The sequence below is a fragment of the Puntigrus tetrazona genome, chromosome 20, assembly GCF_018831695.1.
Source record: "Puntigrus tetrazona isolate hp1 chromosome 20, ASM1883169v1, whole genome shotgun sequence".
NCBI lineage: Eukaryota > Metazoa > Chordata > Actinopteri > Cypriniformes > Cyprinidae > Puntigrus > Puntigrus tetrazona.
Window position 1 is genome coordinate 22894764 of NC_056718.1, and position 12760 is coordinate 22907523.

The following is a 12760-nucleotide window of genomic DNA, read 5'->3' on the forward strand; positions in this document are numbered from 1 at the left end:
AACTCCAGTGCGTGTGGAGCGGTATCTTTCTCACTTCCAGTCCTGGGGACCCCCTGCTTGCACGTACCCCTTATTTAACACAGCTGAATGGGATAATTGGCTCCTTTGTTCAGTTCATGGATCCCTCTCCTTACGAGCTGATTATCTTATTCAGGTGTGTTAAAGAAGACATCAGGTGTGTGCAACTTGAAGCAGCTGCAGCTACCAATCAGTGAAAGACATAAAAGTACCGCGAGAACAAATGGTTCAATATGTGCATTATACGATCAGTTGACACTGTTTGTCAGCTTTTGAAAGGAAAGATGATCACTTTATCTCTTGTTCTGGTCTTTATTACAGTCCAGTGGTCCTGGGCTCAGCAAGATCCTCTTCTGCCTTTCTCTGAACACTTGGACCTCGAGCACAAGGTGCGGCTGAAGTGGGGATTTGATGAGATCCGGGACACCATCTTGTTTGAGCTCACCTTTAACACTGTCGGCTGGGTTGGTTTCGGCTTCAGCCCCAAAGGAGGAATGACTGGAGCCGACGTCGTGATTGGAGGAGTTGGACCCAAAGGAAGTTACTTCACGGTAAAACTGATGTTTGTCATGGGTTCTCTCGTGTTTGTGTGTGTGTGCACATTGTGTTAACAGCACAGCATGCTGGAAACCTCAGCCAAGGTGGTATTAAACTCAGTGGAAACTACCACAAGTGAACCATACAGTGCCTTAACATGCAGTAAAGAAGCGCCAGGAATTACAAATGACCCTTTTATTTGGCGATCTTTAATTAAAATCCTCAAGCTTGAGACAGATTAACTTGCATTTGAGTAACACATTTTATATTCATTGTTTAATTTCATATGATAGACATCATCTTGTGTTTTGAACTATTGAGGGTCAAAATGTTTGGGTTAACACCAATAGGGCTCCGGTTTAACTGTACTGTGCAGCTATACTCTGTACTACAACTTCATTGTTGTGTGTGGGGTTTTTTTTAAATTTTTTTTATTCAGGACCGTCATGCTGTGGGGACATCAATTCCTCTGGTTGACAAGCAACAGAACTCCAAACTCCTGTCTCTGACAGAGTCTGATGGGAAAACGGTCATGAAGTTTCAGAGGTCCATCACTTCCTGTGACGAAAACGATTTGCCCATCACCGTGAGTTTAATAAAGGAGCTGTAACTCCATAGAACCTAAATGGCTCCATTTAAAAACCCTTCAACATCTGACGAACCTTTCTGTAAGAAAGTGATGGTTGTTTTAGAGTCCCCATGGTGTACTCCCTTTTTTGGAGTTTTATTTTAGTTAATGTTGTTTTAAGAATATGTATTTGTGGTATAATAAACTGTTTTTGCAGCTCCTTTTTCAGGAGGATTGTCAAAAAATGGGTACCTTTTGTAGCCTATTTATGAGCCTCTCTTGTGATTGGCCCAATCGTGTCACTCAGAAAAACACAGACCAATCAAATGTAATGTTATACGTATGTCACAGCGCTAGCTGAATGCAAAACAAAGGGAAGACTAGGGGTGGCCCATTGGGGAAAAATGTTGATTCTGCCACGTTAGGATTTAAATTAGGTTAAATGTAGTGCCTCCAAACAGTAGGGTCTAAAATGGTTTTAGGAACTATCAGTGACATAACCGTAAGCTGATTGGTTAAAACGTGTGAAATGCCCCCACCCTGTGATTTTAAAACGTAGTGTAAACATTATCAACTTATTTCGATAGGCTTTAGCTGAAGACTTTTTCTACTTCTGTCAGCTTCAATTCCCTGCCAGTTGACGTTGGGATTTATTAATCTCGTCCATTTTCATTATTTGATGTGTATGTTGACACTCCATGTCCATTATTGTAAAACCAACGAGACGCAACCAAAGACTCAGATCATGGCATTCTGTTAATTTTTCACGTTGTTCCCTTTGTTGAACGCTGTACTCACTGTTTGTACAAATGAAACCCTTTATATGGTACTGGGAAATAGTTTGTGCAAAATCGTTGCCGTACTTTAGTACTATACTACTAATTGTTAACTGAAGTTATTCAAAGGCCCTAAGTACTATCTGACTGAAATCAAAAACTGTCAATGGATCAAATATGGCTTTAATGAATTATGGATGGCCAGATAAGACCCATGTGCACTGCAAACATTTGTGAGGGAGAATATTTAACTGCAGTGTATGGGCTACTCATTTCAAGTAAAGAGATCAAGCAAAAGTGTTTGCATTATCAGGATCTCCCCATGAAGCTGATCTACGCGTATGGAGAGACTGATGAAATCGCGTACCATGGCAACCGAAGAGGCACAAAGGAGCTGAACCTGTTGAAGTACATGCCTCAGTCCAACCCTCCAAACAGCAACTTTTTTGACATCACTATGGCCAATGTAAGCAAGATTCTTTCTTTTGTTCTGTAAACTTTTTTTCACAAATGGTTAGCAACAGAAAACTGTGACATTCAGGATTTGTGGAAGAATAGGGGGAAAAAAACTAGGGAAGAATAAACAATTCTGTAACCTAAAAAATATTGTCACTTGAATCTGTCCTTGTTAAATTAAGAATATTACTGACCCTCTCTTTAAGTGCTAATGAGTAACTTTGATTTACTCTTAAAATCATTTCAGTTCACTGTGCCGGCCAACCAAACCTACTATCACTGCAAGATCATGAAAACCCCAACATTTGATCATAAACGGCACATTTATCGCGTGAGTTTGAACTTAAACCACATCATCTATCCAGTGATCTGTCAATCATCCTTATCTGACTTGCTTTTCATTATATCCAGATTGCGCCGGTGATCACAAACATTGACCTCGTGCATCATCTTGCGCTGTACCTATGTCCTCCGAGCGTGACCGAACCATCTGAGGCTCAGTGTACCGCATCGATAATAACCGCCTTGTGTATGGAGATGGTGGCTGTGTGGGCAGTTGGCGGAGAGGTCAGTCTCGCCTACTTGGTTTGAAAGCTATTTCGTGTGAAAACAACCAGATTTAAGCCATTAATTACTCGAATCGTTAACTGCTGCGAACACATCACAGAATTTTGGTTCTTTGATTCTTAAGCGACTCATTGAGCAGTTTTCTGAACTGAAACCTCGAGAGGATGATTCATTAAGCTTTCATTAGCAAGGATGCTTAATTAGGCCTATGTCATGTCGCTTTGTTAATGATGTTTTTTTTTTTTTTTTTTTTCTCGATTACCCGCCCCCAAGGCTTTTCAGCTTCCAGAAGCAGCAGGACTTCCAATTGGAGGAAATATTAAAGACTATTTCTACAGACTTGAAGTGCATTACAACAACCACAATAAACTTACAGGTCAGTCGGAGGACATTTTAAATATTCAACAGTGTGGTATTTCACATTGTTAGTATATTCAATAAGACAACACCTTCTTCTGCACAGGTCGAGTTGATAGCTCAGGTCTGCGATTGTATTACACATCTGAACTCCGTCAGCACGATGCAGGTATTCTGATTACGGGGCTTGCAGTGGCCCCGGGGTACGCCATCCCACCCAAAGCCAAATCCTTCCTCACGTACGGTCTGTGCGACACTGCTTATATTCCAAAGGTTTGTGTGTATGTTGATCTACTCACTCTCTTGATCAGATTCAGCAGATGACTGGATGATTTTGTGTTCTGTGCTCCTACAGGTTCTGAAGACGTCAAATGATCTTCAGGTGTTCTCCGTGATGCTGCACACACACTTAGCTGGGAGAAAGTTGCGAGTCGGACATTTCAGGTAAACATGATTGACTTCAGGAAATAATTGGATATAATAACCTAATGTTACTGTAAATACTCTACTCTTCTTGGCAAATTCTTTTCTTCAGAGGAGGTAAACAGATTGATTTCCTAGCGAAGGATGAAAACTATGATTTTGATTATCAGGAAGTCACAAACTTGGGTAAAACTAAGATCGTTAAGTTGGTAAGTGCTAGAATGCTGTGTTTTTTTTTTTTTTTTTTTTTTTTTTTTTTTTTTTTTTATTTTTATAAATATACAGTACACACAAAATAAGTGAGAATAACAACTTTTGGTCTTTTAGGGAGACAAATTGCTGGTGGAGTGCACCTATAATACTGAGAACCGCAACACACTCACATGGGTTAGTACATTTACAGCGACGTTCTTGATGCCCTTAACAAATCAATTCACTTTTTCAGTTTGTCTTGTAATATTCTAGAAAAGCATTACCGCTTGCTGTATGACATCATTCTCCTCGTTGTTTATAGCATTTAACAAACCAGAAGCCTCAGCCATAGGCTGGCTTCAGTTTTGAAGAAAAAGGTGGATGGACCCATTTAGCTTGTTGATTTTATTTATTTTAAGCTTGTTCACAGGCATTTACCCAAAAACCCATTAAGGGGAAAAAAACAAAAACTTAGCACCTACAGTTTCACTGTCCAGATGTCAAAGGACCCCAAAAATGCCTAATTCTTGCAGCGCTTTTCGTCTAATTGGAGAGGAAACATTTCTGCCTAAAAACTCCCTTATTCTGCTCCCAGGGGGGATTTTCAACTTCAGATGAGATGTGTTTGGCCTTCCTCTTCTACTATCCAGTTATGAATCTGAGCACCTGTGTGAGCCTCCCTAATACAACCACTTTAATATCTGAGATGGGAGCAAAAGATCAAGAGTAATGTCACTTAAAACCCTTTCAATGAGTTTTCCTCTTAATATTTATTCTAATGATAATGTAGCTTATTTAATTTTGCAGTACTTGGCTCAAAATGATGTCCACAAAGACTTGGACTGACACGTCTATTAATCAGTACCAACAAACACTGAAGAGAATCAACCAGCTCGTCATAGTCATGAACTCAAATGTAAATATCCACATCTCCACAATATCAAGCTTTCAAACTGATCTGCTTCGGTTCTGACCACAGCTGTGTTCACCTGACTTATTTTTATTTTATTTTCCCCCCCCCCATGTGTATTTCCAGAACAACATGTCAAGCAGCTCAGGGCTAATTCCTGACCTCGAAGCCATCCCATCTGAATCCTGTGTGAGCAGCAGTGCCACCAAAAGTCTTTCTAATCAGGACACAACCAAGGACCTTCATGATAATCATCACCTCCATCATCTTTGCCCGACATAAACTTGCAACCGAAAAACAAGTTGAGCAAACTATGTAACTTTTTTTTTTTAATAAATCACAGTACAGTGTGAAGTCCATTTGCATTTTTTTTTACTTGTCTTGTTCTACAATGTAAAAAGCCTTTAAGTTTAGATTTAAAGGGGTCATCAAATGCCCATTTTTCTCAGGTTGATATTCTTTAGGCCCTTGGTCTCAAACTCTGTTCCTGGAGGGCCACAGCTCTGCACGGTTTAGAAACTTCCATGCAGGTGTGATTTGGCGCTAGTGATCCTGAAGACTTTTCTTTTTTTTTTATAACCTGGATCAGGTGTGTTTGATTAGGGTTGGAGAAAGTGTGCAGAGCTGTGGCCCTCCAGGAATTGAGATTGAGACCAATGCTTAATGAAAAATGGTGGTGCCTGGAGAAGTGGGTACTGCTTGAACACATTTGTTTACCTTAAAGTTGAGATTAACAATTTAAGAAATTTCTGATTGAAACGCTTTTAATTGAACATGGTAATTTCTTAATGGTAGTGTAAAACAGCTGTTTTTGACTGGTTGGAAAGCAAAGGTAAGAATCGATATGCCCTGTGACAATCAAGACCTTGATGAACTGAGTTCCACCTTACCAAAATTGAGGTGGCAGAAAAATGGAAGAGTGCTTGAAAAGCCAGCAGACAAGCTACTAGTGATAGGAGACATCATAGCATTGTTGGCTAAATGCTTGGAAATATCCAAGACAAATGAAATCCTCAAGGAATTCTGTGATCATGTGGCTTATGCTGTGGAACAATACAGCAGGTTGAAAAGCCAAGACAGAAGGCTACAAAAAACAAAACGCACTACTACATGAAAATTAAGCTGCAAGAAAAACAAGATTCAAGTTGCAGTAAAATGTCATTTTGCTATATAAATTAGCTTTAGCTTCACTGTAAATATTAAGATGTGAACACGTCCTGTTCATTTTTGATGAAAGTAAGCCTTCCTTTCTAATTCTAATGTTGTCATTTACTGTAACACCAGGTGATGAGAAACCTGATTCTCCAGAACGGAGTGAGAGGAGGAGAATAGATCAGGTGAGGAGGGGTTACACAGATTAAAGAGTGCTGTTCAAGTGACCGCAGAGCAGTTTCATGTCACTGCCTTTTCAAACACTTTCAAAGCACACAAAGACAGCAAAAAAAAGAAACATGGTCACATGTCTTGTCGTGCTCTTAGTTCTGGTCCAGTGGTCCTGGGCTCAGGAAGACCCTCTTCTGCCTTTCTCTGAACACCTGGACCTCGAGCACAAGGTGCAGCTGAAGTGGGGATTTGATGAGATCCGGGGCACCATCTTGTTCGAGCTCACGGTCAACACCAGCGGCTGGGTCGGTTTCGGCTTCAGCCCCAAAGGAGGAATGACTGGAGCCGACGTCGTGATTGGAGGAGTTGGACCCAAAGGAAGTTATTTCACGGTAAAACTGAGACTGATCACTAACAGCAGAATTACAAATTTTATTCTTTTGATATTTTGTTAATTATATTTTTAACTTGCATTCATATTTCCTATTTAGTTATATTTTATCTTAAATTTTGATGTCTTAGATGTTCAAATCCTCAAGATTGAGAATATTTTTATATTCTTTTCATATTTTATTATATTGTTTTTCATATTTAATTCAGTAAGTATCTCTAGAATGAATTCTTACATTCGTTTTTTTTCAGTAAACTGGGATCTTTTAGAAGTTACTTTAAGTGTGATCTGATATTCTTTTGTTGTGAACTATTGAGTGTCAAAGTGTTAAACTGATATCCTAATTCACTGCATTGAAAACTGTACATCTATAACTACAGCATCATAAAGTATACATACTGTACATGATTAATTTCTCTCTCTTTTGTTTCATTTTTAGGACCGTCATGCTGTGGGGAAATCAATTCCTTTGGTTGACAAGCAACAAAACTACAAACTTTTGTCTCTCACCAATTCTGATGGGAAAACAGTGATGAAGTTTCAGAGGTCCATCAGTTCCTGTGATGAAAACGATTTACCCATCACTGTGAGTTTAGCCATTGTTTTTTTTATATTCATCACAAAGGAGAAGTAGTTCAACGCCTGCAATGTAACCCTCCTCTTTCACTGTTTCGGCCTGAAAGCAATGACTATGTAACTATGGCATTACAAAAGAATCCAGCAAGGTAAAGGAATACACACAATGTTTGGTCCCACTGGGATCAGGGTGTTTGTGAGAACTCCTCTCTGAACAAACTGCAGGTCTTGTTTGTCAAGGAGCTCTCAATTGCACTTCAAAACCCTCCTTAAACCAAAAACATGAACTGTCTGACTGATATAAGGCCAGATAAATCACCTAAGTGTTTTTGTCGCATTTAGGATCTCCCCATGAAGCTGATCTACGCGTACGGAGACACTGATGAAATCGCGTACCACAGCAACCGAAGAGGCACAAAGGAGCTGAACCTGTTGAAGTACATGCCTCAGTCCAACCCTCCAAACAAGAAGTATTTCGACATGACTATGATCAATGTAAGAAAGATTTTTACTTAGTTTTGTCTGCAAAATCAATTTCTGTTCCTGACATTTAAAGAGCAACATTTAAAATAGCAGCTAATTGTTTTTGGAAAACTGACACCTTTATTTAGGATTGTTTGAAGAAAAGATTCAACAGAGCAGTAAAAATGACTTTTCTGTCACTTTTGGCCAATTATGGGCCAGATTTACTAAACTGGGCTAATTTAGCGTTAGAGCGCAACTCAAGTGACGATGGGAGGGGAATATTCTGCACATAATTTTCTAACAATGCACACACTAAAGACCACAAGCAGCCAGATCATTTCCATAATGACCAGAGCAATCTACCAAGAGCAGCTCAAATTGTCATCCGATAATTATTGAGAGTTTGCGCCGCCACAAGCTGATAGTAATCTCTTAAAGTGCTATTGAGTGTAACTCTACATGTTGCTTACATTTACAATAATTTCAGTTCACTGTGCCGGCCAACCAAACCCACTATCACTGCAAGATCATGAAAGCACCGACTTTTCACAGCAAACAGCACATTTATCGCGTGAGTGAGTTTCTGATCTTAACACACGTGATCTATCCTGATCTATCCTGGCTCGTCTTTGACTTTTTTTTCATTATGTCCAGATTGAGCCGGTGATCACAAACTTCGACCTCGTGCATCACCTGCTGCTGTACCGCTGTCCTCCGAGCGTGACGTCTGAGTCGTTTGAGGCGGAGTGTTATTCTGGGGTGGACGAAGAGTGTATGGAGGCTGTAGCTGTGTGGGGAGTTGGTGGAGGGGTTAGTCTCACCTGTGACTGGGGTTTTAAGGCATTTGTAATGTGAGGGTGGGGGTCATTACTTCAGCCATTACTTATCATTCCAACAAAGCATTAACCGTTGTGAGCATATTACAGCAATGGGTTAAAATCAAGAATTGGATCACTTTGATTCTTAAGCAAACCATTCAGACTAATTATTTTTCAGCTTTTATTAACAATGGTAGGCTACCTTGATTGTCCTATTTACAGTTAAACTTTCTTAAGTTTTATTTTTTTGACTCCTTTAAAGTAAAAAAAAATATGTTTGTAGATGGTTTTGTACAATCCTTGGTTCTCAATTGGCCTACTTGATCTTATTCAAGAGCGTGATCTAGCAAGGTCTAAGGCCAGACAAACACATTTAAACTCTGACTGGCTTTCGTAACAAGTGTACAGCAACGAGAAAATTTTGATACTGTGGATCACAATATATTGTTAGATAGGCTTAAACGGGTAGGATTATCAGATCATGTTATTTTATGGTTTTCTGCTTGCTTAAAGGGTCGAACCCAGTGTGTTCAGTCAGATCTTTTGTAGGTTTGTTGTGTTGGGACCATTAATATTTAGTATATATATATATATATATATATATATATATATATATATATATATATATATATATATATAAATTGTCTTGATTAAGCAAGGTTCCATTTTTAAGCAGATGATACTATTGTTTATTGTTCTGCTCCCTCTGAGCAACAATCAATGGCTGCATTACAGTCTGTTTTAGATATTATTCAAGATAAATTTAGGTTTTAAATGTTGAAAAAACTAAATGTATGCTATTGTCAAATTTATAAGCTTCTTCAGAGAGTCCCGCTGACCTTTATACTTTTCAAGGGAGCCAAATTACCTTAGTTTCAGAGTACAAATATTATTAAGTATTATCATCGATAATAAATTATGTTTTGGTTCACCTATTTTGGCCAGGACACTCCTGGAAAAGAGATTTTTAAATTCAGTGAGTCCTTTCCTTGTTAAATAAAGGTGAATATGAAAATAAATAATAAGTTGTACGTACAAGTGTGCTACACATAAAATAGAAATTGTATAAAATAATAATAAGATATAGGAACAGGTTGAACAACATTTTTCACTATTTAGGAAACATGGCTACATGGCTGTTTCGCTGAAAAATAATGCTATAGCCAGTAATTCTACTCTTAAATGTGCGCTCGGGGGCTGAATACCTTTGACTTAGCAGTACCAATTTCAACCACTAGTCAATCTTAAATATTGCACCTTTAATGAAAAAAAATTACTGATTAAACCTTAAAGTAACCTTTTAATTTTTTTCAAGGATTTTGAATTTCCTGAGGTGGCAGGACTTCCAGTTGGAGGAAATGTTGGAGAGTTTCTCTACAGGCTTGAAGTGCATTACAACAACCCAAATAAAAGTGCAGGTCAGTCAGAACATCATTTACAACGTGAAAGGCCACACTGTGATGAACAGGTCTTTTGATATGATGAAACAATACTTTCATTTTTTGCACAGGTCGAGTCGATAGCTCAGGTCTGCGGTTCTATTACACATCTGAACTCCGTCAGCACGATGCAGGTGTTTTAGGAACAGGGCTTGCGGTGGCCCTGCCATACGCCATCCCACCCAAAGCCAAATCCTTCCTCACGTACGGTCTGTGTGACACGGCTTATATTCCAAAGGTTGGTGTGTATGTTGATCTACTCACACTCTCTTGATCAGATTCAGCAGATGACTGGATGATCTTGTGTTCTGTGCTCCTACAGGTTCTGGAGACGTCAAATGATCTTCAGGTGTTCTCCGTGATGCTGCACACACACTTAGCTGGGAGAAAGGTGCAAGTCGGACACTTCAGGTAAACATTTTTGACTGGTGACCGACCTAAAACAATATCTAGCTACTGTAATGAATTAATTTTTTTTCAATCATTTCCTCTTCAGAGGAGATAAACAGATCGATTTTCTAGCTGTGGATGAAAACTATGATTTTGAATATCAGGAAATAACCAATTTGGGTAAAATTAAGACCGTAAAATTGGTAAGTACTAAAAGCTTTACCAAGTTACCATGCTGCTAAAATGCTGGGGATTTCAAGCATTAATATCATAAATAGCATAAATGTATTTTACTATATAAATATTGGCAATATGTGAAATAAAACAATCTTTTGGTCTTTCAGGGTGACAAATTGCTGGTGGAGTGCACTTATAACACTGAAAACCGCAGCACACTCACATGGGTTAGTACATTTACACAAAGGCTCATTTTGTCTTTTCTTCAAAAGCATGTATCTGCAAATTAATTGATTCTCACATTATAAAAGAAGTTGGACTAAAGGCCAGAGCCTGGTGTTTGTAGATATACACATTTCTAGAACATATGAAAATATGAGTTTTCATTTTATGAGATTTTTTTTTTAATTACAAATTATGTGTACAACTTTTTTTTTGGCCTACAGGGGGGGCTCTCAACTTCAGATGAGATGTGTTTGGCCTTCGTCTTCTACTATCCAGCTATGAATCTGAGCACCTGTGTGAGCTTCCCTAATACAACCACTTTAATATCTGAGATGGGAGCAAAAGATCCAGAGTAATGTCAATTAAAACTGTCATTGAGTTTTCCTCTTAATATTTATTCTAATGATAATGTAGCTTTTACTTGTTTGTTTTGCAGTACTTGGTTCAAAATGATGTCCACAAAGACTTGGACTGACACGTCTATTAATCAGTACCAACAAACACTGAAGAGAATCGACCAGCTCGTCATAGTCATGAACTCGAACGTAAGCGCCCACACCTCCACAATATCAAGCTTTCAAACCGAACTGCTTCTGTTCTGACCACAGCTGTGTTCACCTGACTTTTTATTCCCCCCCAGAACAACATATCGATCAACACCGGGCTGATTCCTGACCTCAAAGCCATCCCATCTGCACCCTGCATGAACAGCAGTGCCACCAAAAGTCTTGCTTTACTATCGCTTCTCCTCTGCTGGGCAGTGCAGTGGGCATCCTTTTGAAACATTCATGCAAAATAGAACTGATGTAACTGTCATTGTCTAAATAAATGTCAATAACTTTACAATTTTAGACTTTACACTAGCTTTAATTGCCTTTTTGCACTCTACAATATAACAACCTTTAAATAATCTTAAAGAATTAACTCGACAGCATGATTCAGAATGATTTTCCTTGAATTATAATTATAATTTTAAAGAACAAAAGAGCAATAATAAAAGTAATTATTATTTTTTGGAAATACAGATTTTGTTCACATAGAGAAGCTAGATGATTGATGTGTGCATATAGCGCCCTCTAACAAAAAAACTGACACTTGTCTAAAGGAATAGGTCACTTTATACATTTTTACAATTTTGACACTTTTTACACAAATCTACAATTCTGTTTTCTTCTGTGATGGAATATCCCGGATGTCTTTTCAATAACCTTTTATGGAAATGAACATGAGTTCTGTCAAGCTTTACAATGAAAAACAAAAAGACAACTACATATGCGGTTTGTGAAAGAAACTTCAGAGTGAGATCATTTTTTAAATTGGCCATTTCACAAAGGTTCATAGATACGTATGCAATTACGTTCGCAAATCTGACTGATCCAGTTCTCGAGTAACAGATCTGACTCGAATCGTTTAAATCCGTTCTAAACATTCGCCTTCAGTTTAAATTACTCCATTATAGGTGGCAAAAACTATTGTAGACACTATTTAGAATAAATTGTTATTTTCAAGCCAAATTGTAACTGAAAATATATCATAACAATAGACTTGTTCGCATATTATTTTGACATATATTTAAAAATCCTTAAATATAGGCTTTTGCTCCATTGTAAACATTAATATTTTAACACTCACTGTGCCTTTTTGTTGAGTTCACCTAAACATTCTTTTCGACTAACAATTATATTGTGTTTCAAAATAATACTGTAACATCATCATTCTCTTTTATGTGGTTTTCAAGATATTAGTCGTAACTCTCGACCTCTGCTCTTTTGCTTTGCTCAGGATACTGAAAAGGCAGGAATAAAATACTGTATTTGCTTTAGCTTATGCAACATCATTAACTAATACATCTCTGCCATAGCCATGAATTCGTATGTGCCACTGTTCTGTACGTACTGTAAATCACATCCCTAAAATAAATATTTGTTTAAGATTCATTTTTGTTCATGAAAAGTGCTTTTAAATGTTGCCAATAATACTGTAACACCAGGTGATGAGAAACCTGATTCTCCAGACCGGAGTGAGAGGAGGAGAATAGATCAGGTGAGGAGGGGTTACACACAGATTAAAGAGTGCTGTTCAAGTGACCGCAGAGCAGTTTCATGTCACTGCCTTTTCAAACATCTTACACGCTTGTCGGATTTTGAAAGGA

At 38.2% G+C, this 12760-nt stretch overlaps 2 protein-coding genes across 2 annotated transcripts; both read left to right on the forward strand.

Annotated features, from left to right (window-relative positions):
- The first annotated feature begins 243 nt into the window (after positions 1-243).
- On the forward strand, positions 244-5158 carry LOC122325007 (DBH-like monooxygenase protein 2 homolog). The gene is made up of 13 exons (XM_043219822.1): positions 244-569; positions 995-1141; positions 2213-2365; positions 2603-2686; positions 2767-2922; positions 3196-3298; positions 3386-3552; positions 3635-3723; positions 3815-3911; positions 4030-4089; positions 4490-4620; positions 4702-4810; positions 4931-5158. The coding sequence occupies exons 1-13, from the start codon at positions 252-254 to the stop codon at positions 5084-5086; spliced, it is 1770 nt and encodes a 589-aa protein (XP_043075757.1). The 5' UTR covers positions 244-251; the 3' UTR covers positions 5087-5158.
- A 1062-nt stretch (positions 5159-6220) lies between these two features.
- On the forward strand, positions 6221-11598 carry LOC122325009 (DBH-like monooxygenase protein 2 homolog). The gene is made up of 13 exons (XM_043219824.1): positions 6221-6519; positions 6958-7104; positions 7437-7589; positions 8047-8130; positions 8214-8369; positions 9693-9795; positions 9888-10054; positions 10139-10227; positions 10313-10409; positions 10551-10610; positions 10830-10960; positions 11045-11153; positions 11249-11598. The coding sequence occupies exons 1-13, from the start codon at positions 6256-6258 to the stop codon at positions 11387-11389; spliced, it is 1701 nt and encodes a 566-aa protein (XP_043075759.1). The 5' UTR covers positions 6221-6255; the 3' UTR covers positions 11390-11598.
- Positions 11599-12760: the final 1162 nt, after the last annotated feature.